Below are 26,482 nucleotides of genomic sequence, written 5' to 3'. Positions count from 1 at the left end.
AGAGAGGGAGAGAAACATTGATCAGTTTCCCTTCACACATGGCCCTGCCGAGGACCGAACCCACAACCCAGGCGTGTCCCCTGACTAGGAATCAACCCTCAACCCTTGGATTTCTGGTACAACACCCAACCAACTGAGCCACACTGGGTAGGGCTACTTTTTGTTTTGTTTTTGTTTGTTTGTTTTTGTAACAGCTACTAAATTGGTGATCAGAGTAGTTTGATCAAATGAACACAATTTAGAGATCTGGTGAAGAGACTCGAGGTGAATATACAGACTTGGTTTTATGCCCCTCATTAATTTGTATTTCAACATCAGTGTACTTTCTGCTTCCTCTAAGTATTCAGTGGTCCAATAAGGGTGGAAATTAAACACCTTACAACTGAGAAAGAAAAAAAATATGTTCAAAAGCAACATGTTGACCATCGATGTTCAGCTGAATGATAAATCAGCTCAGAGAAAACATCATGCACATGCTGAGCTCCACTTAACCTCCACTTTGCTCATTCATATGCACCAGGAGTCCTTGAACTTGGGCATTTTAAAAGTCTTTATAAAGAAATAAAGTAAATGAGTGGATCAAAAAACTATGGCACACTTACACGATGGAACACTATGCAGCAGAAAGAAAGGAGGAGCTCCTACCCTTTGCAGACAGCATAGATGGAACTGGAGAGCATTATGCTAAGTGAAATAAGCCAGGTGGTAAAAGACAAATAACGTAGGATCTCACCTTTAAGTGGAACCTAATCAACAAAACAAACAAGTGCACAAAATAGAGCCAAAGACATGGAAATAAAGAACAAACTGACAGTAACCAGAGCTAACAGGGGAAAGAAGGAGAAAGGTCATCAAGGAACATGTATAAAGGACCTATGGACAAAGACAATGGGAGGGCGGGCACCAAGGAGAGGATTGAATGTGGGAGGTGGGGGGGTAGAGCAGGGGACAGTAATAGGGGGGGAATGGGAACAACAGTAATTGAACAACAATTTAAAAAAATATATTCCTCTTAGTTAATCTCTACGTATTATCTTTTTCCCCCTATTTTCAAATAAAAAGCTCTCCTTTTCTTCAGTCTCTAACCTTTTTCTTTGACCATTTTAGTTCTTTGAACCGTCTTCATTTCCATGAGTAGCCACACCCTAGTTTAGAACCCAGGACTTTAGAACCCAGGACTTTAAGTAAAAGCCTAGTTTGTCTATGTGTATATATAGAGGGGAATATTTCTCTTTCCACTTTGAATATCACCCAGCTCTCTGTGGCATTTTCTGGTTGTATAAACATATTATCTGCCATGAATATATAGTATCTTCTTTAAGGCCAGTGATGTCATTGAGGAAAAAAAAAACAGATTTCAATCCTTCACTGTTAATTTTCTTCTTTTTAAAAATAAAATATATTTTCAAAAAACGAAAGAAAGAAAGTAAAATAAAATAAAGGAAAAAGATCTGAATACTGATTTTATGCTCTGGCTTCAAAAATAGAAGTCAGAACAGACACTACCAGCGTGGGCTACATGATCTCCTGTGAATTTTTAAATTACAAGTAAAAAATGATAGCTTGTAGATTTCAACACATACAGTATTTTTTAAAAAATTCCCCAAAAATATTTTTAAAATACTTTTGTTATTTATTAACCAGCCCCTCCCAAATACACATTAAAGTCAAATCAATTACCTGAATTAGTTAAATTAGAAACTGTTATTGGAAGAAAAGAATAATTTGCTAGAAAAGGTATATTATAGCATACTGAATAAATGGTTTCTTAGACATCTTCAAAAAATAACACTTCAGAAAAGAAAATTTAAATTTATTATAAAACAATTGACTATATCCTTTAAAATACTAAGTACATATTTTTTCATATCAAATATTAGTCTGTGCTAGTCCAGTTTATTCCATTTATCTTTCCTGTACCAACACTCTAATTTTGCTCTGAAATACTCTACAACTTGCTGTTATATACCAGCTCCAGAGCTAGCTTTTCCTGTTTACTGAGTATGCTTAGTATATTCTGTAGCTAATAAATTAATAAAGCCTTTTGTAATATACAAGCTTCTAATAACTGAAGTGGTTATTAGCAAACTGTATGTGAACACGAGTCCAAAAAAGGTATGTTGTGATTATACTGACTCTGAAACCATTTGATTTTCATAGAATGCATCATTTATTGTGTTGTATAAATTGATTGTAGTTTTGCTCATAATTCTGTGAATAATAAACCCAGCGAATAATAATACAATAAAAATGTGTATATCCTAGGAATACACTTTAAGTAATCATTCTGAAGAGCTCCATGTTAGTGGTATCTTTGAACAAATTAATACATATGAATCATAATCATATTTCTTGTTTAGGGAGTGAAACTGGAACCTGTTAATAAAATTTGTATTCCTAGTAATTTAATTTTATATTGGTTTCATATGTTTTCTATATCATATTATGATGGATAGCAAAAATGCATTAAAAATTTTAAGTAGCATTTAAGCAACAATTTAAACACAGTAAACTCTATGTTGATTAAATAAATATATTTAGAAGTGAATAAAATGAATACATCAAAGAATTTACTCAGCAATCATGCCATCCTGCTCATTTTAAAGTAACTCCTGCCTAATGTAATATTTATTACTAATTAGAATTTGACAAGTCTTATTTTTTTAATTTTTTGCACGGGCATATTATGCATATAATTTTTCTTTTTTAATTAAATTTGTTAGTGTGACATTGGTTCATAAGATTATATAGGTTTCCAGTGTACAATCCTGTGATATATCGTCTGTGTATTGCTCTGTGTGCCCACCACCCAAAGCCAGATCTTCTTCCATCACTGTTAAGTTTGACCCTCCTTACCCTTCACCACTCTCCTCCCTCAAAATTTGACCAAGTCTTAAATAGCTAGCTCCTCTGGCTGCCTGATTCTTTTTTTATTGTTTTTTAAGATTTTGTTCATTTATTTTTAGAGAGAGGGGAAGGGAAGGGGAAAGAAGGAAGGAAAGATCGATGTGTGGTTGCCTCTCTTGTGGCCCTCACTGGGGACCTGGCCTGCAACCCAGGCATGTGCCCTGACTAGGAATCAAACTAGTGACCCTTTGGTTCACAGCCCGCGCTCAATCCACTGAGCTACACCAGCCAGGGCTGATTCTTTAATTCGACTCTACTCTTTTGATATAACATAGCTTTAGTACTGTTTTCCTGATACATTTTATCACTTTCAAGAATAGCCCTTTTGACTTCTAGAAAGCAGTTGTTTCTATTTATAATTGATTAATGTAGATGTGATATTAGTTATTATAAAGTGAAAAACTAAGCTCAAATAATTACAGTCGAATTGATTGAGGAAGTAAACGAGTTATAATAGCCATGTCAGACCTCAGAAACCAATGGTTTTCGTTTTAAATTTAAAAAAGGAAAGAAAATTTCTAGTAGATGAAAGGCCATGATTTAACTATTTTTTCAATTATGATTACAGGAAGCAGTATCTTAAACAATTTTATTCATGTCTTTATTCAATAAACTTTTTTTAAGTATGTGTACTGTGTGTCAGGCAGGCACTGTGTTGGGCACTGGTGAACGAAATCAGGCTGTTCCTTGACTTCATGAAGCAAGGCTTTCTGGAGAGACAAGTATTAAATATTCATACAAATGAGTTTGTAACTAACTACAAATTGCAGTTAATTCGATAAGGAAAACTTCCTATGAGCTAAAAGAGAATAAATGGGGAGATCTAATTTAGATTTGTGTCAGGGGAAGACGTTTTCTTCTAAGCTGGGACCAGAAGCATAAATAGGAGTTAGCAGGGGAAAACCTCCCATGGGAAGCCAAAGTAAGGAACATGGCACATCGGAGAAACTGAGGGAAGAGTTCAGATATTACTTAGAACAGACAATTCTTCAGAATTGTCAATAGGTCCATTTAAGAAACCATTTGGGGTTTATATCTTATATTCATTATAAAAAATTCTAATGAAAGAGAATTACCTGCAGTTCTCTTGCATGATATCCTTACCATAAGGCTATGTGAAGAGGCCAGATAACATTCCGTGATATGCTTGATATCTGAAATACCAGGCATAACATAACACTATTTAATTACTATATTTTTTCCTTCCAATAGAATGGATAATTTTTACCTAAAACTTTTCATTGAACCACCTTGCCAAGAATCAGTGTGGGTTTTCAAAGTCTGTAGTTCACACATATGGGTTAATATTTTGTGCCAGAACTCTTCTTCGCTCTATATATTCCCTGCTAACAGTGAACTCACATCATACCAAAAGATGTAATGGACTCATATTAACCAGACAAGTATATAATTTGAAACCATAATTTTATGTTATGTTTTGTTTTAGGACAAAAAAAAGTTTTGTTTTCGAGGTTTATACTGGTTTAGTTATCAATTGATGTATAGTAAATTACCCCAAAACTTAATGGTTTAAAACAGCAATTATTATTTCACAGTTGCTGTGGGTCTGGAAGCTCAGTGCAGGCTCTGGGGCTCCCATAAGGACGCAGTCCGTCCGAGGCCTGTGTGGGGAGGTCTGCTTTCTGGGTAACTCACAAGGTTGTCAGAATCCAGTCCGCACAGGCCATTAGACTAAAGCCTCAGCTCCTCTCACACTCAAGGCAGCCAGGCCTTTGGTTTTGTTTCTGTGTGGTTTCTCCATAGAGCATCTCACAACCCGGCAGGTGGCTACATTGGAAATAATAAGCAAGAGGGAGTGAGGGGAGAACTAGCAGGATGGGAATCACAACCTCTGTTACTTAATCATAGAAGTGACATCCCATCACTTCTGCCATGTTCTGTTTATTAGGAGCAAGTCACTAGGTCCCGTCCGCACTGATGGGGAGGGGATTACACAATGGTGTGAACACCAGGAGGCACAGATCATTGAGAGCCATGTTAGAATTAGAAGCTGCCTCCCACAAAGTTTTTATAAAGTTGTTATTTTTATTAGGCCTTAGGAAGCTGAAAATTGGTGGTATGTAAGACATTCAGTTAATTATATTGCTTCATGAGCAGTGACAATTGTGGGAAAATGGACAACCACAGTCTGACCTTGGGATACCATCTCAATCCTCTGAAAAACTACAAGATCCTGTCTAAAGAAACCAAAGGTCATGGCAGGTCAAAACTTCTAAGGAAACCAAAGCCTGAGCCAAAATTAAGTACCAAGAATCATGCATATTCAGAAACCAATGATTACGAACAGGGCAGTTAGCAGGGTCTGTCTGTGTAGCTCTCAGTTCTGGCCAGCTTTCCACTTAGAAATTTGAATTGTAAAATTCCAAGTGCCTCTAGCTAGTATAACAAACAAGGAAGGAGGAATTGTATTTTTACCACGTTCACATCAAGATGAATACAGAGAATCTGAGTCAAGATTTAAACTTGTCCTACTAGTAAAAATGACACAAGTAAAATAATGAGGGATGGCAGGTAGAGGCAGTGCTCAGTTGAGGTGAATGTAGAAAGTCGGTCAATATTATCTGAATATATTCTGAAGCGTAGCAATTTTATTGGTGCATCAAGTATCTTGTTGAAATTCATGCTATAATAATGAGCATAGTGTTTTTTAATTGAGTAGCAATGGAAATTCAGCAAATAAATTACGTTATCAAATATAAATATTTAACCACTGAAGGTTATTTTAAAAGGACAAGTAATTGTAATCATTGACCAGAAAGGTTACCAAAAATAAGCTAAAATAGTAACAAATATGATTATTACCACCATAGAAATGTCAGTGGATGGAGAGCTGTCAAAATAGTCTGGTAAAATAAAACGAAAAAGAGCTTTAAATAGTGAAAAGATGAAAGTGGAATGACAGTAGTGCCTGACCTTTTCTAAGTACTTTAAATTACTTGAAAGTAATTAGGACATTTTTTGAAATTCTTATCTTCATCTCTCCAATTGAATTAGTATTTTAATCAAGTATGTACTATTTCCAATTATTGAGTTAGACACTGGATAGCACTGGTAAATAAAATTAAAGAAGCAGCACCTGCCATCACTGAGCTTACAATCCAGCAAGGAATAGGACAGATACTACAGGGGAAGTGTGTGGTACCCTGGCAGCACTCAGGAAGCATAACTATTTCAGACTTTGGCCTGTGAGGGGAGGTTTCATAGTTGTGAACAGCACATATGTTGCGTTAACTTTGAGGATTGTATTGCTAGAAATCTTGACTGCCTGTTAGAGAATGGCATTAAAAATGGTCTAAAATTAATGATTCAGGTCCTCCTTCTTTTTTTCTTTATGAGTCTGGTTATAAGCTTGCCAATCTTGTTTATATTTTCAAAGGACCAGCTTTTGGTTTCATTGATCTTTTATATTGTTTTTTTTGTTTTGTTTTGTTTTGTTTGGTCTCTGTCATATATTTCCACTGTAATCCCTATTAATTCCTTCCTTTTATTTACTTTGGGATTTGTCTGTTGCTCTTTTCCTAGTTCCTTTAGGTGTAAGATTAGATTGTTTGAGATTTTTCTTGCTTCTTGAGGTAGCCCTGTATTGCTAAGAATGTCTATGGATTCAACTCAATTCCTATTAAAATACTAATGGTGTATTTCACAGACCTAGACCAAATAATCCAAAAATCTATATGGAACCACAGAAGACCCCAGACACCCTCAGTAATCTTGAGAAAGAAGAACAAAGTTGGAGGTATCATATTGCCTGATATCAACTATACTACAAGGCATGGTACTGGCATATAAACAGTCACATAGATCAATGGAACAAATAGAGAGCTCAAAAATAAATCCAAACCTTTATAGTCAATTGGTATTTGACAAAGGAGGCAAGAATATACAGTGAGGTAAAGACAGTCTGTTCAAGACTTCCGGCCAAGATGGAGCCATAGGTACACATGCTTCGCCTCCTCACACAACAATAAGAAGGATAACAAGCAATATAAAAACGAAAAATAACCAGAATTGCCAGGAAATTGAACTGTATAGAAGTCTGACAACCAAAGAGTTAAAGAAGAAACATTCAGCCAGATGGGCGGGAGGGACGGGGACAGGTGGCCATGGCGGAGAGGACACGCAGCGAGGCAGCAGTGGCAGTGGCAACTGGTGAGATGGGCAGTCGTACGTTCATGTGTGGTGGATAAAAACCGAGGCGGGGGGAGTAGGAACAACTGGGGAGTAAGCAATCCCAGCGCCAAGCCAGACAGTGCAGTCCGGGGTTCCAGCACCAGGTAAAAAGGCTCATAACCTCTGGCTGGAAAAACCAGTGGGGGTTGTGGAGGTAGAATAAACTGCTAATCTCTCAGGAGAGTCCATTTAAAGGGCACTCAGGGTCCTAGAACATATACAAACATACCCACTCAGGGAATCAGCACCAGGGCAGCAGCTAGAAGGGTGCCAGATGCTTACAAGAAGTGGGGGTAGTGACTGAAAATGAAACGAGATCCAAGCAAGTGGCATTGTTCCCTCTCTGACCCCTCCATACATACATTGCTACAACAAGCAAAGTAGTTTGCCCCACCCTGGCAAATACCTAAGGCTCTGCCACTTACAACATAACAGGCGCACCAACAGGGGGGAGTCAAAGCAGCTCTACCTAATACCCAGAAACAAAGAGGCTGCCAATTAGAGGAGACAAAGAAATATGGCCCAAATGAAAGAACAGGTCAAAACTCCAGAGAAAGAACTAAGTAACACGGAGATAGCCAACCCATGAGATGCAGAGTTCAAAACACTAGTAATCAGAATGCTTAGAGAAATGATTGAATACAGCTGCAAAATAAAGGAAGAAGGGAAGCCTATACAAAGTGAAATAAAGAAAATATACAGGGAACCAACAGTGAAGGGAAGGAAGCTGGGATTCAAATCAACAATTTGGAACAAAAGGAAGAAACAATATTCAACTGGAGCAGAAAGAAGAAACAAGAGTTTGAAAATAAGTGAGGAGGGGCTTAAGAACCACTGGGACAACTTTAAATGTTCCAACATCCAAACCATAGGAGTGCCAGAAGGAGAAGAAGAGCAAGAAATTGAAAACTTATTTTAAAAAATAATGAAAGAAAACTTCTCCAGTTTGGTGAAGGAAATAGACATACAAGTCCAGAAAGCTCAGAGAGTCCTACATGTTGGACCCAAGGAAGCACACACCAAGGCACATCATAATTACATTACCCAAGATTAAAGATAAGGAGAGAATCTTAAAAGCAGCAAGAGAAAAAAAGAGAGTTACCTACAAAGGAGTTCCCATAAGGCTTTCAGCTGATTTCTCAAAAGAAATCTTGCAGGCCAGAAAGGACTGGCAAAAAGTACTCAAAGTGATGAAAAGCAAGGACCTACAACCAAGATTAGTCTGTCCAGCAAAGCTACCATTTAGAATGGGAGGGCAGATAAAATGCTTCCCAGATAAGGTAAAGTTAAAGGAGTTCATCATCACTAAGGAGTTCATCATTTCATTATATGAAATGTTAAACAGATTCACCTATGAAAAAGATCAAAACTATGAACAGTAAAATGATAACAAACTCACAACTGTCAACAACTGAACCTTAAAACAAAAACAAACTAAGCAAATAACTAGAACAGGAACAGAATCGTAGAAATGGAGATCACATGGAGGGTTATCAATGGTGGGGGGAGAATGGGGGAAAAGGTACAGGGAATAAGAAGCATAAATGGTAGGTATGTATCACCTCAGGCAAGGGAAACAAAAAATAAATAAACAAATGGGACTACATCAGGTAAAAAGCTTTTGCACAGCAAAGGAAACCATCAACAAAATGAAAAGGGAACCCACTGAATGGGAGAGTATATTTGCCAATGATACATCTGATAAAGGGTTCATATCCAAAATGTATAAAGAACTCAAACAGCTCAACATCAAAAAAAAAACAAAACCCCAAAACAGACAGTCCAAGTAAAAAAATTGGCAAGGGACCAGGATAGACACTTCTCCAAAGAGGACATACAGATGGCCAATAAACCTAGGAAAAGATGCTCAACATCACTAGTCATCTGAGAGATGGAAATTTAAACCACAATGAGAGACCACCTCACACCTGTCAGAATGGCCATCACCAATAAATCAGCAAATAGCCTTGAACAGTGTGGCTTAGTTGGTTGGGCGTCGACCAGCAAAGCAAAAGATTGCCAGTCCAATTCCTGGTCAGGGCACATGCCTGGGTAGTGGGTGAGGTCCTGGGTCGGGGCACTTGCAAGACGCAACCAGTTGATGTTTCTGTCTGATGTCAGTGTTTCTCCTTCCCCTCTCTCTATAAATAAATAAATAAATAAATAAATAAATGGAAATCTTTTTTAAAAACAAATCAGCAAATATCAAGTGTTGGTGACAATGTGGAGAAAAGGGGACCCGTGTGCACTGTTTGTGAAATGCAGATTGATGCAGCCACTGTGGAAAGCAGTATGGAGTTTCCTCAAAAAATTAAAAATGGAGCTGCTGTATGACCCAGCAGTTCCTCTTCTGGGAATATATCCAAAGAAACTCAAACATTGATTCAAAAGAACGCATGCACCTCTGTGCTCATTGCAGTGCTATTTACAGTAGCCAATATTTGGAAGACGTCCGAGCGCCCACTAGTACATGAGTGGATTAAAAAGCTGTACTACCCTGGCTGGTGTGGCTGAGTGGATTGAGTGCCAGCCTGCAAATTGAAAGGTCGCTGGTTTGAATCCCAGTCAGGGCACGTGCCTGGGTTATGGGCCAGGTCCCCAGTTGGGTCTGTGAGGGAAGCAACTGTGTCTCTCACACATCCGTGTTTCTACCTCCCTTCCCATCTCTCTAAAAATAAATAAAAATAAAATTGATAAAATAAAATAAAAAGCTGTAGTATATTTACACAATGCAATACTAGATGATGGTAAAAAAGAAGGAAATCTTACCTTTTGCAACAGCATAGATGGACCTGGAAGGCATTACGCTATGTGAAATACGCCAGACAGAGAAAGACAAATGCTAAATGATTTCACTTACATGTGGAATCTAATAAACAAAATAACAGACATAACAGAAACAGACTCATGGATACAGAGAACAGACTGATGGCTGTTAGAGGTGGGATCTGGGCGAAATAGGTGAAGGGACTGGGGGGAAACACTCACAGATTCATATGTCGGTATGGTGATGCCCAGAGGGAAGGGAGTGAGGACAGGTAGAAGAGAGTAAAGGGGGGACAAATGGTGATGGAAGGGGATTAGACTATGGGTGGTGAACACACAATACAATATACAGATGATGGGTTGTAGAACGGTACACTTGAAACCTATTTAATTCACCGATGTAACCTCAATAAATTCAATAAACATATAGAAACAAAAAAGACTCAAGATCACCACAAAATATGATTTAAAATGTTTAAAATGCTACAGCATATATACAGCATTCACTTACTAAGGAAATAAGAGAACCTAATCAGGTCCACATTCTTTCTTTTTTTTTTTGCTGCAAAAAGCTTTATTGTTTCCATTTGGTCCAATGCATGGGAGACGGTTCCAGGGTGAGGCTCAGGCAAAAGCCAGGCACCAGGGAAATGCAGAGAGGCCCCTTACAGGCCTCTGGGCTCCAAAGGCTTCCTAGCCGTGCTTGAGGGTGAGCCCTTCGAAGAGATATTTGCCCATCCCAGCCTGGGAGCTGCCTAGCCTGTGAATGTTAGTCAGGTGGTCTCCCATCTTCTTTAGGAGCTTCACCTCCTCATCCAGGAAATGGTTCTCCAGGAAGTCACAGAGATGGAAGTCTGTGCGGGTAGAACCCAAGGCACACAGATCCAAAAGGGCCTGGTTCAGGGTCTTCTCCAAGGCCAAGGCTGCTTCCATGGCATCCTGAGTTTTACCCCACTCATCTTAGGAAGGCTTCGCCCTGTCCTGGAGAAGAATGTGGCCACCACACTGGTTTTGCAGCTTTAAGAGATGCTCAGAGCCCTCAGGCTTCTCCTTGGCCAATTTTCAGAAGAAGTGGCCCACACCCTGCAGAACCACGTCATCCCGGTCGAAATAGAAGCCCAGAGAGAGGTAGGTGTAGGAGGCCTGCAGATGCAGGTTGGCTAGGGGGTTGACTGTAGCCTCCACCTCGGTGTAATAATTCTGGCAAATTTGGGAGCTCATGGTTTTTCAGCAATGAAGAATTAAGGTAAAAAGAGCAGCGCCGGGGCTGAGGATAGGTGAGGTGGTTTCGAAGATGGTGACTAGAAAAGAGGATGGAGGGTAGTTGGAAAGAAGGGGCGTCCCTAGGTCTGTTCCATCCAAACCCGGTTGAAGCAAAAGACAGATCCCAGGACCAATGAGGGCACTGCACATTCTTTATTTAAAGCCCTCGGGGCTATACGTGTTTCAGAATTTAGAAATTTAAAAAATTTTACAAAGGTGCTATGATTTGCATTCTCTTTATTGTATCATACCTTCAGTTGTTCTAGAAAAGCACCCTACAACAAACACATGAATATCTCTATAGCGAAATATATGAATTGTCATCCTAGATCAGATTTTTCCTGCTACATGACTTTGTAGCAAACTTGTAAAAGTACTTCTGATTTTTCAGAACTCTGAATTTTGATATTGTACATTAAAGGACTCTTAAGATGGCCTTTTTTCCCATCGAAAGATACTTGGACCTGATAAATTAACAAATGGGTACCCAATAAAAACTACATCATTTTTGTGCCTATGGTATCAGTCATTGAAATGTAGGGGAAAGATCTGTCTCATTCCTCTGTGATGGTATACTAACTACTCCTCAGTGGTGGGGAGGATCAACGGGGAAAAGAAGAGAATATTCCTAATGATTTCACCATAGTATTTCTAAGAGATTTGGGCATATCAAATGTTTAAGTTTTAGAAATAGAAAGATCATAAAAGAGTGATAAATATTTTTAAATAGGATTTTTAATAACTTTATTCAATAGTGGTCTCTCCACACGAATATATATGTCAGGCCTCTGTTGGATGTATGGTATATGCTGCTTTATACTAGCAGATCATGTCATAACTTACTGGCCTGGGCTGAATTTATTATGAGGGTTTTGTCACATTGGGAGCTTTTTTTATTTCAACACTTCCCAAAACTATATTCCTCTGTTGTTAAAGATTTTTTTCTGTAATCTCTTAAGTTAGTTGAGTTTTATGTTTACTGAGGTGCATAACCACCTACTAGTTGGGTTAAGTGAAAAGAATAAGTCAAATGCCGCACATAAAGGATGTTTTTTGAAAGGAGGAATTCGTGCTGTGGCTTAGGTAGCTCAGTGGAGCCAGCCTGCAAACCAAAGGGTCACCAGTTCAATTCCCAGTCCAGGCACAGGCCTGGGTTACGGGCCAATTCCCCAGTGGGGGTCGTGTGAGAAGCAACTGATTGATATATCTCTCACACATTGATATTTCTTTCCCTCTCTTTCTCCTTCCCTTCCTCTCTCTCTAAAAATAAATAAATAAAATCTTTTTAAAAAAAGAAAGAGGAACTTGTGATTTTCTCTGGAAAAGGTATCCTTTTATTACAGCCTTTGGATACCTTGTGAGGGCTGGCCCACAAAAGGAGAGGACAGGCTATAGAAACAACAAAAAAGACTTTACAGTGTCAAGCTCTCACTGTAGCCCAAATGACTTTCTCCTTAAAACCTCTCTCCTCACAGATCTGTGAACTTGATCTGTTTTAAGCAAAGCATTTTGCTTTCTCATGAATAAAAATTTATACTGATGTACCCAAGAAAGGTAAAGGTGAATGTATGTATCTTAATAGTGCTAAAAAATATTAACACTGAAATTTCTGTCTCTAAAATAGTATGAATTTCCTTACAGACTTTTAAAAATATAAGCATTAATTACTAATTTCCAGCCAGTATAAAACATTGTAAAATTTTAGTATCAATCTTAAAAAATTACTCTATACCTATATATTTTGTAGACTGGTGTGCAAATTCTTGAGAAAAAAATTTGGTTTGCATACTTGGGTGTGTTTTTTTTAATTTGCTGTTGCAAACACTGCTCTTCAAGTGGACAGCCTTTTAAAACGTATTTCTGTATAGTTCCTTCAGTGGAGCTATAGGACAAATTCCTAGAAGTGGAAAATTTAAGGTTCAGAAAGGTTGTGTCTTCTTAATTCTAAGTATTGACAAATTGTCCCTTTAAAAAAGTTAAATGAGGCTGGAGGGAAGGAATGCGGCAGGCGGAAAACTTGGAAAGAAAAGAGCAGTGATCCCTTCCACCAAGAATGTACTTTCTTCCAAGGAACCACAGTTGTGTGGATGCGGGTAGACTTTTTACACTGGGACAGGTTATTCCAGCATTTTTACCTGCACGTTCCGAGACAGTCAGGCGCATCAGTCCTTTCAGCAGAACCTGCCTTAGGCACTTAACCTTTCATGGCTCAGACACGCTAAGACAAAAAAAAATGGCCCAAATGAAAGAACAGATCAAAGCTCTGGAAAAACTAATCAACGAAGAAATAGCCAACCTATGAGATGCACAGTTCAAAACACTGGTAGTAATCAGGATGCTCACAGAATTGGTTGAATTTGGTCTCAAATTAGATGAAAAAATGAAGGCTATGCTGAGTGAAGTAAAGGAAAATGTACAGGGAACCAACAGTGATGGGAAAGAAACTGGGACTCAAATCAATGGTGTGGACCAGAAGGAAGAAAGAAACATTCAACCAAAAAAGAATGAAGAAACAATAATTCAAAAAAATGAGAAGAGCATTAGGAACGTTCCAAGTTCCGAATTACAGTGGTACCAGAAGGAGAAGAGGAAGAGCAACAAATTGAAAACTTATTTGAAAATGTAATGGAGGAGAACTTTCCCAATCTGGCGAAAGAAATAGACTTCCAGGAAGTCCAGGAAGCTCAGAGAGTGCCAAGGAAGTTGGACCCAAGGAAGAACACACCCAGGCACATCATAATTACATTACCCAAGATTAAAGATAAGTAGAGAATCTTAAAAGCAGCAAGAGAAAAAGAGACAGTTACCTACAAAGGAGTTCCCATAGGATTGTCAGCTGATTTCTCAAAAGAAACCTTGCAGGTAAGAAGGGGCTGGAAAGAAGTATTCCAAGGCATGAAAGGCAAGGACCTACATCCAAGATTGCTCTATCCAGCAAAGCTTTCATTTAGAATGGAAGGGCAGATAAAGTGCTTCTCAGATAAGGTCAAGTTAAAGGAGTTTATCATCACCAAGCCCTTATTATATGAAATGTTAAAGGGATTTATCTAAGAAAAAGAAGATCAAAAATATGAACAATAAAATGGCAACAAACTCACAGTTATTAACAACCGCACCTAAAACAAAAACAAAAGCAAACTAAGCAAACAACTAGAACAGGAATAGAGTCACAGAATTGGAGATCAAATGGAGGGTTATCAGAGGGGGGATGGGAGGGGAAGAGAGGGGGGAAAGGTACAGAGAATAAGTAGCATAAATGGTAGGTAGAAAATAGACAGGGGGAGGGTAAGAATAGTATAGGAAATGTAGAAGCCAAAGAACTTACATGTATGACCCATGGACATGAACTAAAGAGAGGGGGAATGTAGGTGGGAGGGGTTATGCAGGGTGGAGGGGAATAAAGGGGGGAAATGGAACAACTAATAGCATAATCAGTAAAATATATTATTAAAAAAAGTTAAATGAACAAGTGATAATTATGAGAATGCTGATTTCCCTCAACTTCACCACTATTTAGTGTTATCAAAATTTTTAACCTTGCAATCGGAAAGATGAAAAATTATATCTCATTTTCATATGCTTTCTCAACTTAAGTTATGAATGAAGTTAAGCAATTTTTTATATTTTTATCTGCAGTAAACTGCCTATTCATGACCTTTTCCCATTTTTGTAGACTATTAATTTTTGTTGATTAATTAGTATAAACCCTGGGTAGTAAATAAAATAGCTTTTTATTATATGGACTATGAATATTTTTCCCTATTTAAACCTTTGTTTATGTTTATTTTTTTAACAGAATTTTTTTTTCTTTTACATTGGCAGGTTTATTTGTTGAATTGCAGTACTTAATGATATAACTAAGGCAGCTGGACTTCTCTTGAGTTACCTACTGGAGGTTTTTATTTATAATTAAGTACCTAGAAAAGGTATGGGAACTATTTATAAACTTAGTCTTTGTGTTCTTTTTTTCTTTTAACGAAAGGTTGTTTTTATTAATTAGTATTACAGTGGATAATAGTTTTTATACCTTAATACTAATTCAGGGTGATTTATCTTAGCAAATAAGCTATTTAGTCATAGTTCTTCAGCCATAAAGCTCCTCTTCCAAAGCAAATATCCTGCAAGGATAGAACAAACAGGATCAAAACACAGTGAGGTTTGAACTCTCGCTTGCCAGACTGGCCTCATTTGGGTGTGGGAGATTAAAGGAAAGTACCTGAGATAGCTTTGACTGTATGAGGAAACGTCTCTTTCAGTTCAAATATTTTTTTATTTGTAAATACTTAATTAGCAAAACTGTACAGCCTTGATTCATGATATTAAAAAACACTGAAATAGTTCTTTCATCTTCATGTACCATATGTCCCCTTAATTTATTTTTCTAGGAAAATTCTAGGTATTAAATAGAATTGTAAAGCCTGTGTAATACATGTACTGAATTTAAAAACTTTATAGCCACATGTAATTTTTAAGCTGCATGCTTTCTGTCAGCCTTGTAGGGTCCCCACACCTGTGGAAAACTCAACAAAAAAGTAAGTGAAAATGGGAATAGATAGGTTGCATTTTTTCTTCCAAATGTCATTGTTTACTTTAGTAATTAAGTACATGTGCTCATCTTTATTGAGATAAATATTAAATAATATTTTAGATAGCCCAAATATTTTTAAAATACACTTTAACCACAATATTTTTTTTTGCAAATTACTAAAGCAATATACATGAATTTTTTTTTTAATATTTAGTCCTGGTTGGTATAGCTCAGTGGATTGAGCACCAGCCTGCAAACCAAAGGGTCACTGGTTCAATTCCCAGTCAGGCACATGCCGGGTTGCAGGCCAGGCCCCAGTAGGGGGGTTGTGAGAGGCAACCAAACATTGATGTTTCTCTCCCTCTCTATCTCCCTCCCTTCCTCTCTATAAAAATAAAATAAATAAAATCTTTAAAAAAATTTTTTAATGTTGCTAAGTAAGTTGGCATTTTTACAAAACATTTTTATGTAGTACATACAATATAAGATGATTCACTTAATGTTGGGAGTGACTTTCCGTGTCATTAGACATTATATTTTACTAAATAAATTTTAATGAACTTAAACCTATTGTGTGGTGTACTGTATTTACTTAATTTGTTATTGTTACTGTTTAGTTGTTTTAAAATAAAGCTGCAAGGAACATAATTGCAGGTAGCTATATGCCCAAATCTGCAATTATTGTAGGGACACAAATTCCTGGAAGTGGAATTGTTAAGTTAAATTTAGAATGGTTAGGGAAGGTTTCTATTAATTAGAAAAACAATTAGGCTCTTTATAGAGATGCAATTGAAAAATTATAGATATTAAATCTCTTTAGGTATATGGAAAAAAGGGAAATATGGCACTGGGTTCTTTATAGTGTATATATTAATATTTATCTTGCCCTCTAATTATAAATCACATTATCATAAATACTTTCTATGGTAAGAATGACCTAAATTATAAAAGCTGAATATATAAGGACATATATAGCAATAGCTAGAATTTAATTTAGATGTGCTTCTTACGATCACAGACTGAGAATTTTTATTCAAAATTTCTATACTTTTTAATATGGCTTTTTTATATCCTTCAAAGACCCTGGCACATAATAGAGCAGAATGATGTAAAGCTGAAGAAGGCAGAATGTGCTCCCCATCAAAGAGTTGCTCTGTAATATAGTTCAGATTGAGAGAGAGAGTTTAGACAAGAGTTAATAGCTTGCTTTGAGGATAAGTCATCCTCTGTTCTCACAAGCATGTCAAAATAGTGGACCAGCGCTTCTGACAGATTAATATGAATGACTTCAGTCTGCGGGTGTGTGTACATAGCATCACTGCCTATGGAAACTTTTTGACAAAAAGGTAACAATATGAATAAGTGAACTCTTTTAACTTGTTCCACGACAGCTTGCAGTAGTACCTTTTCCGCTAGCTGTTCCATTGTAAGAACTCATACAAAAAGTTTCCTGTTGGCCTGACCGCATACTATACGGAATTAAAAATTGGAAAGATAAAGGCTTTTCGTGAGAAATATGGACCAGTGCAGGGAGAAAGAAAGCAATCAGTTAGGACTATGTTTTTCATCTCTGTTACTGTTATTACAAGATATAAAGACAACTCACACAAAATGTTATGTGCTTAGCTGTCTGTTAAAGTTGGTGGAATCAATCAAAGGAGTGCTGTGTGGCTCTTGCCCACCAGAGCATGGGTATTTAGTTATTTCCAAATACAACTTCCTTGTCCATAGCCGTAGCTAAATATTTAGGAAGGTACAAGTTCCTGGAAGTGGAATCATTGAGTTAAAGCCTCTTTGACATCCTGCTGGTATAATGTTAGCAATATATTAATAGGTTTTGCCTTATTATTTTCTAGAACAGAATGGTACTGAGTAATCTATTAATTGTGCGATGCAGGTAACACAGAGAAAAGGAAGCCTCAAGGAAATTGAACTTGGCCTTGCAGAATGGGTGGGAAACGAATAAGCGAAGAGGAAAGAAGAGAGGGTAAAGAGGAAAGAGCGAGCTTGTTGGGAGCAGAGGTACCGAGAGGAGACAGTACAAAGGTCAGCCTGGCCGAGCCCAGCTCCCTGTGATGACATCAGATGGTCTAAGCTAGGCTTAATGACTGAGTGCCTGCAGCAGGAGGCAGAGGCATTTAGATTTCATGTGATAGGGCCTGAGAAGCCTTTATAGAGTTTTGTAAGCAGCAGAGGTTCCTTGATGGAAATAGCACTTTAGGAACATCAGTCTCACTTAGCATTTTGGATTATTCGAAGCAGGTTTGTGTTAGAGGATAGAGTGCTAGCTAAGAAGCCGTCATAATAGTGTAGCGTAGCAGCATGGACAGCTGGTGCCTGGTGTAGGCTGCTAGCAGTGAGGAGGGAAGGAAGGGATTCGGATCAGAAGCACCGCAGAGGAAAACACTGTGGTCTGGTGGCTGAAGAGATAGATGTGAGGAGTAAAGAAGTAGTCGGCGTTTTCCGATTTTTCTGCCTAAGAGATAAGAAAACCACAGTGCCACTAATAGAATGTCTTTAGTTCAGTGCTAAGAAGTAATTTCATTTTCTTTTTGTGTAACCCTAACTTACAAACTTATGAGAAAAATACTGAGTTTGAGAACAGTAAGTACTGTGTGATGGCAGATATAAAACTCATCAAAATTGGCTTCCAGAAACTGAAAAGCAAAAAAAGGGATGGGCTCCTTCTAAGGCTCCTTCTTTGGGAATGATAGAAAAACCCATGAGGATGTCTTTGGGATGACTGCAATTTAGATTATATAACCTTGTTTCCCACATAATTAAACTCGCTCTGTAGAGTTTAGTGCTGAAAGTCAGAATGTCCAAAGTGAGTCTGAATGATAGAGATTATTCTGCGGAGCTGTATCTCAAGCCACTCAAAGACAGGCTGAGTGTCAAGGCCGTGATGTGAAGTGTTCTTCAAAGGACAGTGTCTGTCTCCTCTGCTGGGCAAACCGCGGGTCAGCGCCTGAGTTGGTGTCATGGGAGGAATTCCAGGGTGGAGGTCTGAGAGTGTGGGTATATGCAGGTGAGAGCAGCATGGGGAAGGAAATCTTATAATTATCTTGTTAAAAAGGCACGTGATGAGGATGGGCTACCAGCAAAGATTTGCGGCAATTATTCATTAATATCATCTAGGTTATTTACACAAAAAAAGTATCTCTACAAAATTTTGATAGCAAAACATATACTAGAAGATGTAAACACTACTATGTTGCCCAAACCTCAACTGACCTAAGGAAAAGTAACAAATTATAACTCTCATGTATAATGCTTTATAGAATATTTGAAAAACCTTTAAAATTGTACCTATTTTATCAGGAGGCAGGTTGGAAGCGCTGTTCTTCATACCCAGGTGGAAGTGCTCTACCCATTAAGATAAATGAATCGTTTTTATTGGCCCTTACAAAATGTCATCTATTACTCCGTAAACCATAATCATTATAAGCATGTATGGCCTTATTATCTTTATTGTCAAATTTGAGGTAGTTTCTAGAATATAAAAATCTATGAACATTGTCAACAGTGCAAACACTGTAAGTCTGAAGGAAAACATATGAAAAATCCATCTCAGTGAATAAACTACTCACTGGAAATAAATTTGAAGATAACTGTAACTCACATCGAAGACCACTGTAACTCAGTCCACTAAGGCAGTTTACGAAATAAGTGTCCTGTCAGCTCCAACTAACTCTGTGTGTTCTTACGTCACTAACTTAATCCCAGGGAATCTGGATGCTGAGAATAAAGCCTGTTAATCCTTAGTACTAACCCTCTAACACATAAAAGAAAGATGCATGTGATTTAATTTCAAGTTTTCTGTGGTGCTTGAAAAGTATTAACTGTGAAGTGAATGTACATTGAAAAGTGGAAATTGCATTTACAGGTGGCATTAAAAGTCAGAAATCAGAAAGAAATGAAACTCAGTCAGAAATGCTTATCTTTCTATGCATCCAGAATTCCTTATCTATAAAGTACAAAACATGCATATGCTTGGAATATATACTGTTTTTGAAATGTGTGAAATATAAATGTTTCATTCTTTTACTTAGACCTTTATAACACTTTACCCTTTATATGTTGTTGTGATGCCGATTCTAATTGAATAATATATGTCCTGTGACTAGTATGATTATATTACTTAGCCAAATTTTAATGTTTTAGGGTGATTGATTTATTTTATTCATATAAAAAGTTTAGGACTTTATGTAGAACATTTGAGTCTGATAGCATTTCATTTTAAACTGCCAGAAAGAAGCTGTGCCTACAAAGCAGTCTAAGAATGCCGTGAGCAAGGTCAAACTTCGAACTTCTGTTTACTATATTCTTATCTTGAAAACAAAGATCAGTGCCCCAGAGGAAAAAAAACCTTTAGGACAACATAATTCAGTAGTTTTCAAAACAATATTTAAGAAGGTATTAAGCAAAGAAAAAAAGCTCATAGACACAGCAAGAGTACGGTGATTACCAGAGGAAAAGGAAGGTGGGGGAGGTAGGAAGGGGTACAGGGGGGGTAAATGGTGATGGAAGGAGGCCCGACTTGGGTTGGGGAACACATAGCACAGTGTACAGACGACGTATTATATAGAGAATCGGACACCTGAAAACTGTATAAGTTTATTAACCAATGTCACCCCAATAAATTCAATAAAAAAGGAGGAAATTACATCACTCTTAATTTTTACCAAAAGACCCTAAAAATGGTGAAAATGACATTTTAAATAGGACAATGATATAACCAAAATAAAAATCCTTTTCAGGCTGCAAGAAATAAAGGTCTTCTTTGTGGCTTCAGATGTAGCTTATGCGGAGGCTCACACGGACCGTCCTTTAACCTGCGGAACAAGGCAAAACACAAAAACCATAATTAAAAACATAAAAAGAGGAACCACCCCACCGATCCGCATTCTTTTTAGAAACGTCACCACAGACCCTGTTTCAACTCTTAGAAATCAAGAGTTTTGAATGGAATAAAGTGCTTGTCCTTGTTACCAAATTCGTTCCTATATTCTGTCCCATGGCTGCTTGGTTTTGACTCTGATGCTTTTCCCATCGAAGATGCATCAGTAATTCATATCTATGGCAATTTCATTCCTTCAGATGTTTCATTTTTATTCCTGATAAGAAATCTAAAAAAAGAGGTGAAGATGCTGATTTTAAGAATCAGTAATTTTTTAAAAAAGAATCAGTAATTTATTATCACATTAACTAAATTCCTCTTGATACATAAAGGGTAACCTTAATTTAGTTCTCACTTGGGGTGAGATTTCACATCTTTTCCAACCAGCCCCTAAACTCCCTCCATTTGAAGTGGAAGGAATCACTTCTTTTCAGGTAATTGCTTTATCATTTGATGTCCTTCTTTCTGCAAAGGCCCTTAACCAAATGAAATATTTACTTCAAATCTTTACATGAAGTAATTTTCTTCCTTTATTCTTGAAACCTACTTTTAGGATTCATCATCAAAATTTTATTCCATTACTTTAGAATTTAAACTATAAATGAAATTACTCCTAATTCTCAGTATATATGTGTGTGATATTTATTCATAAATAAACAATAGCCTATTGATTTTCTAGAGACTGTTCTGCCAGTAACCAAGAATACAGCAATGAACAAAATACACATTCCCCCTGGCCTCCTGGAGCCTCATGGGCTTGTTATTGGTGTGTAGTTTTCTTAGGACTATTACATGATTTAAATATCCTCTGACGGACGAAGTGAAAGAAGCCGATACATTGACGCAATTTTAATTCACCCTGCTCTCTTAGTCACTTTCGATACTAGGTCAGGGGCATGCGCAGAGTACCTCCATTGTCTTCCCTGAGCACTTCGCTAGCAGCGTCACCCATTGCGCTGCGCCCGCGCTGCCGTGGACCGATTGGGAACCAGCATGCTGTCTAGACATCTGATTAGCTAACAAAGCCTTAATTAAGCCCTTCGGATAAATTGGATAAATTATACCAAAGTAATTTAAAATTCTAAAACTTAGAGATATGTAAAGAAGGAAATATAGTTTTAATCCTTCTCCTTGTTCTAAGTTTAAAATGGAGTGAAACAAAAGTAAAAAATGCGAAATTTTACATATTTTGATTGTTCTGTGTCTACCTCTTATTTTTATTGGTCATATGAATTGATAATAACTGATATCATGATTGTTTGGTGAGCCTAATTTTTCAAGGTTACCTACAAGGGAGCAATGTTAGTCTGTTTAAAATATAGGTAACTTTTCAGTACCTTCTCTAGCTACCTTGTGACATTGAATGAGGAATGTCATATTTCTTTTAGTGGGGCTTAAAACAACATAAATTTATTATCTTAACAATTCTGGAGGTCAGAGGTCCAAAATCAGTTTCACTGTGCTAACTCACATCAAGGAATGGGCAGGCTGCATCCATTCTAGAAGGTCCAGGAGAATCTGTTTCTAGAGACCACCTGCATCCTTGGCTTGTGGTCCTTTTTTCTGTCTTCAAAGCCAGAGAATAGCTTTCTTCCAATCTCTCCCTCCGACTCTGCCTCCATAGTCACATCTCTCTTAGGAATGTCAGATTTCTAATCTAAGCATGGTTGAATATACAGCTATTAACTTTTTCTATGTTCTGTTTAGTCTGGGAAGTAAATCCCAGGTTTTTGCTTAATTTCAAGGTGGGAAGCAATTTCTTTGTGTTAAAAGTAAAGCTAAACCAAGCATGGTAAATACAGTGAGCCAGGCATGGTGATGCCTGAGTACAGCACACGCTCACTTTCTCATTATCTTCCTGTGTAACGCACCCTCTTGTTCACAATATTTAAAACCTTAGAACTATTTTTAAAAGGTGTAACCTAGAGCTCCCGGTATTACAGCTTGCTACCGCTGAGCATTTCTCATGCATTCATCTTTACAGAGGATTTTGTATTTGGAGAAAGACGCCATGTGACATACACCTACAGTAGGCACACCCAAAACTTTGCAGAACACAACTGTTCAGAAGGTGGCATTTGCAGAGTAAGCACTCAAAAATATTTCTGAGTGAATGATGATGCTTGATATAATGGCGTATCTGAGGAGCTAAATTAATCTACCCATATTATTTCTTTGCATCATTTATTCTAATGACTCAAAATATCTTTCTTATACAGCAAAATAGTTTGGGGGAAAGAATTCAGTTAGCTTTATTAATGTAAAAGTTATGGTAAAAATCAACAAACTAATTAGGAAATGATTAGTAATGATGGTTTAAAATTAAATGTTGTTGACTGCATGTACCCATTTGTTTTTCTTTCTTCTTTTTCAAAATAAATGTAGACCCAGTTGACAACAAGTAGGAACAATCTTGTATGTAGGACAGAGATGATAGTCACATCCCTGGTATCACTTAAAGAGCTAATGCAGTTCTCAGAATATATCTATTTTGATACATACCAATCCATGCCTGAAATCCCTCCATGAGATTCACAAATTTGGGTTAAAGCTTTATGTAATAATAAAACGCAGATATAGTTGGTAGCCTTTTTTTCAATTATATAATTTTTTTAAAAAAACATGTTTTTAAAGAATAGTATTTAGGTTCAGTGGGAGGAGAAGATGAGGGGGTGAGATTCTCGATGGGAAGTCAGAGATGTGCCATCGGATAAATTTCTGCTCGGCATTGGTTCTGTTTTCTGATTTTTGCTTTTGTTTCTCTCTCCCTCCAGAGTTCTTTATTGCTACTGGAATTTCATTTTAATAATTACCATTACCAAGTTATTTTAGTCACAGCTTTATGAGAAATAAAGACAAACTTTTCTCCTTTCACAGTTCTGCCCTGTAACAGGCCCAAACAAAACAAACGTTTGGAAACCATTCCATGTGAAGTGTAGGAAGGACATGGCCCACACTCACTTCAAGAACCATGAGGATTCTGTAAACTTCATTGCCTCACTATCATCTTGTGTTTGGAATGGTGGAGGTTGTGGAAACTGTGGCAACTTAATTCACAGTATTGATTGGAAAGTTATTTCTAAGCATATACTCTGCTTTAGCTTACATAGCTTATAAATTTATCAACATTTCAGTACTGATGGAAATTCTCCGATCTCATGACAGCCATAAAGTATTGGAGAGACCTGAATGCAGTGAATCAAACAAATAGTGAAAGGCCCTGGCCAGGTTAGAGCATCATCCCAATACACCAAGGTTGTGGGTCCTGGTCAGGACACATACAAAAACCAACCAATGAATGCATAGATTAGTGGAACAACAAATCGACGTTTCTCTCTCTCTCCCCCTTCCTCTTTTTAAAATCAATAAATTAAGAGAATTTTTAACAGAGCCTTTATATAATACATACAATTTTTAGCTTCTTTTTAATCTCAAAGATCTTGATATGAGGATTAACAGGGAGATGAATGCTTGATTGAAATTGTTAGAGCATATCCACGTAACCTTTTCAATGACATTTTAACTAAGCTAAGATTTTTAGCTCAATCTTTTGTCAAAAAAGACATTGTCCTACAGAGAACAGACTGACAGCTGTCCGAGGGGCGGAAGGCTGGGTGAAATGGGTGAAGGGATTAAACAAAAACAACAACAACAACAAAACTCGTAGACACAGATAGCAGTAGAGTGATTACCAGAGAGAAGGGGAGGCAGGGGCGGGTAGAGATGGTGACAGAAGGAGACTAGATTTTGGATGATGAACACACAATACAATATGCACATGATATAGAACTGTGCACTTGAAACATATAATTTTATTAACCAACGTAACCCCAATAAATTCAATTTTAAAAATCTATTATTTTAAAAAAGACTATTTATTTTTGAAAAGAGGGGAAGGGAGAGAGCAAGAGGGAGAGAAACATCATTGTGAAAGAGACACATAGATTGATTGCCTCTCACACACCCCCTGCTGGGGACCTGGCCCACAACCCAGGCATGTGCCCTGACTGGAAATCGAACTGGTAAGCTTTAGGTTCATAGGCTGGCACTCAATCCACTGAGCCGTACCAGTCAGGGCTTAAAAATCTATTATTAAGATAATACCCAGTGTCCTGGCCAAGTGGCTCAGTTGGTTGGAGCATCATCTGTACACCAAAAGGTTGTGGGTTCAATCCCCAGTTGGCGTGTATCAGAGGCAACTGATTAATGTTTCTCTCTCACATTGGTGTTTCTCACACACGCTCACTCTCTCTCTCCCCCTCTCTCCCTCCCTCCCTCCCTCTCTCTGCCCCTCTTCTCCCCACTTTCCCCACCCCTTCCTCTCTAAAAAATCAATAAATACATCCTTGGGTGAGAATTAAAAAGAACCCCCCCAAAAAATATAAATAAATAATAAAAGTAAATAATAATTTCACTAGCTATTTGCATTGACAATCTGTTTTATAATAAAAATCTTAAAAGTGGTATTCACCTACGATCCCTATTTATTATGTACTTATAATGAAATTTCTGTGGCATCCTTTTCAAAATATTTCATATGAATTTATATAATAAATAAGTGTCCTTTATCTTTTTCCTTCAGTAAATTTATCTTTTGATAATTACTTTGGCTTCCTACATCTCTGATATTATCAATGTTTTCCTCATTTTCTCTAGTGTAATTGTAGTTGAAATCTTATTTTAACTATCGTTATTATGCTGTGCAATTCTAGCTAAATAAATTATGCCCATGTCCAAATCCACCATGATTTATTATTAACACTGACTTGCTGACAATAATACCAACAAAATGTTTTAGGCTTAAAGTTTTACAAAAATGAGATCTATTTTTCATCCTTATTTATTTAATAGTGAACGTGTTCAATTTGTTTAAACAATTTGGAGGGTAAGGCAAAATGCACAATGCCATCGTAGTATCGTTAGATTGGTAATATTCTCTAGTACATTACTTAGTTTCGATAAAGAGTGCCTCGTGAACTTTTTAGTGAATGTATCTTGACTGTTGAAACACAGAACAATCATGAAATTTTAATTTAAAAGGAGAGTAAGTGCTGTGGGCAGTGAACCATACTAAGTATGACACCAACTTCAGCAAGCAGTGCTCTGCAAACACACCACATTTTCCAGGTACCATCCCAGGCCAGGAAGTCTTGTTTCCGCGCCGCTGATGGTCAGATTACAGCATGCGGCCTCACCGCTCTCTGTCTCTCCACTCCAGTGACCTCTGCTGATCAGTGCCATTCCCTTAGTGTGGGCTTCAGGCACTGATCCCTCGTCTCTCCCTCTCTTCCCCGACTCCTGCATTCACGCTAAGAAACACCAGTATCGATGCCAATCATCTGTGCTGTTCTTTTGCCTCCTAAGGCTGATGATTTTTACCTCTTCTCCACTTCAGCTACAGTGGCTCTTGTCATCACTCAGAACTTTTCTACATCTGAAATCCTAAGATCAAAGTTGCTTCTTTGACAATAACCACAGCCTCCTTCCAACTTCTCGTGCTGCTCAGCTTCAGCACAAATAAGACCACGTCGAGTCCCTTGCTCCCTCTATTTTGCCCGCACCAGCAGCCCCTTGCAGACTTGCCTTCTTCTCCACCTCATCTGGATTCCAGGTGTAATCTGCTTCTCCCCAGGACAGTCTTCTTATACCCTTGGCTTCCTTGGCCCACATTCCCAGTAAGTCATACTTATTTGTCACCTCTTTTTCTATAATTTGCTCTCCCCATATACACCGCCAAAGTGTAGAGCTAAGGAAGGAAAAAAGTCACACTACTATGATGGTCAATGTCTCCTACAAGCTTTGTAGTCTCTAGCTGTACCTGGGTCATCACTACCACCTAGCTTTCCTTCCACATATCCAAGGCGACCTCCCTTTCTTGTCCCATTAAACTGTCACCATTCTCTGCCAGCCTTTTTTCCCACCCTCTG

The 26,482-nt window shown here is 37.6% G+C and overlaps 2 protein-coding genes across 5 annotated transcripts in view; one reads left to right on the top strand and one right to left on the bottom strand.

The window, feature by feature from the left end:
- Window positions 1–26,482, top strand: part of MIPOL1 (mirror-image polydactyly 1) — a 288,774-nt gene that overhangs the window by 254,918 nt on the left and 7,374 nt on the right. The gene's annotated exons all lie outside the window — the stretch shown is intronic.
- FOXA1 (forkhead box A1) overlaps window positions 20,253–26,482 on the bottom strand; it is a 57,389-nt gene continuing 51,159 nt past the window's right edge. For both annotated transcript variants that reach the window (XM_053927695.2, XM_053927698.2), the window contains one exon: window positions 20,253–20,490. Coding sequence is in view for 1 of the 2 variants with exons in the window: in XM_053927698.2 (XP_053783673.1) it covers window positions 20,486–20,490 (5 nt within the window). In the remaining variant the exon portion in view is untranslated. The remainder of the gene's footprint in view (window positions 20,491–26,482) is intronic.

The sequence above is a fragment of the Desmodus rotundus genome, chromosome 7 (assembly GCF_022682495.2).
Source record: "Desmodus rotundus isolate HL8 chromosome 7, HLdesRot8A.1, whole genome shotgun sequence".
NCBI classification, from domain to species: Eukaryota; Metazoa; Chordata; class Mammalia; order Chiroptera; family Phyllostomidae; genus Desmodus; species Desmodus rotundus.
This window is presented reverse-complemented; position numbering and strand designations above follow the sequence as displayed.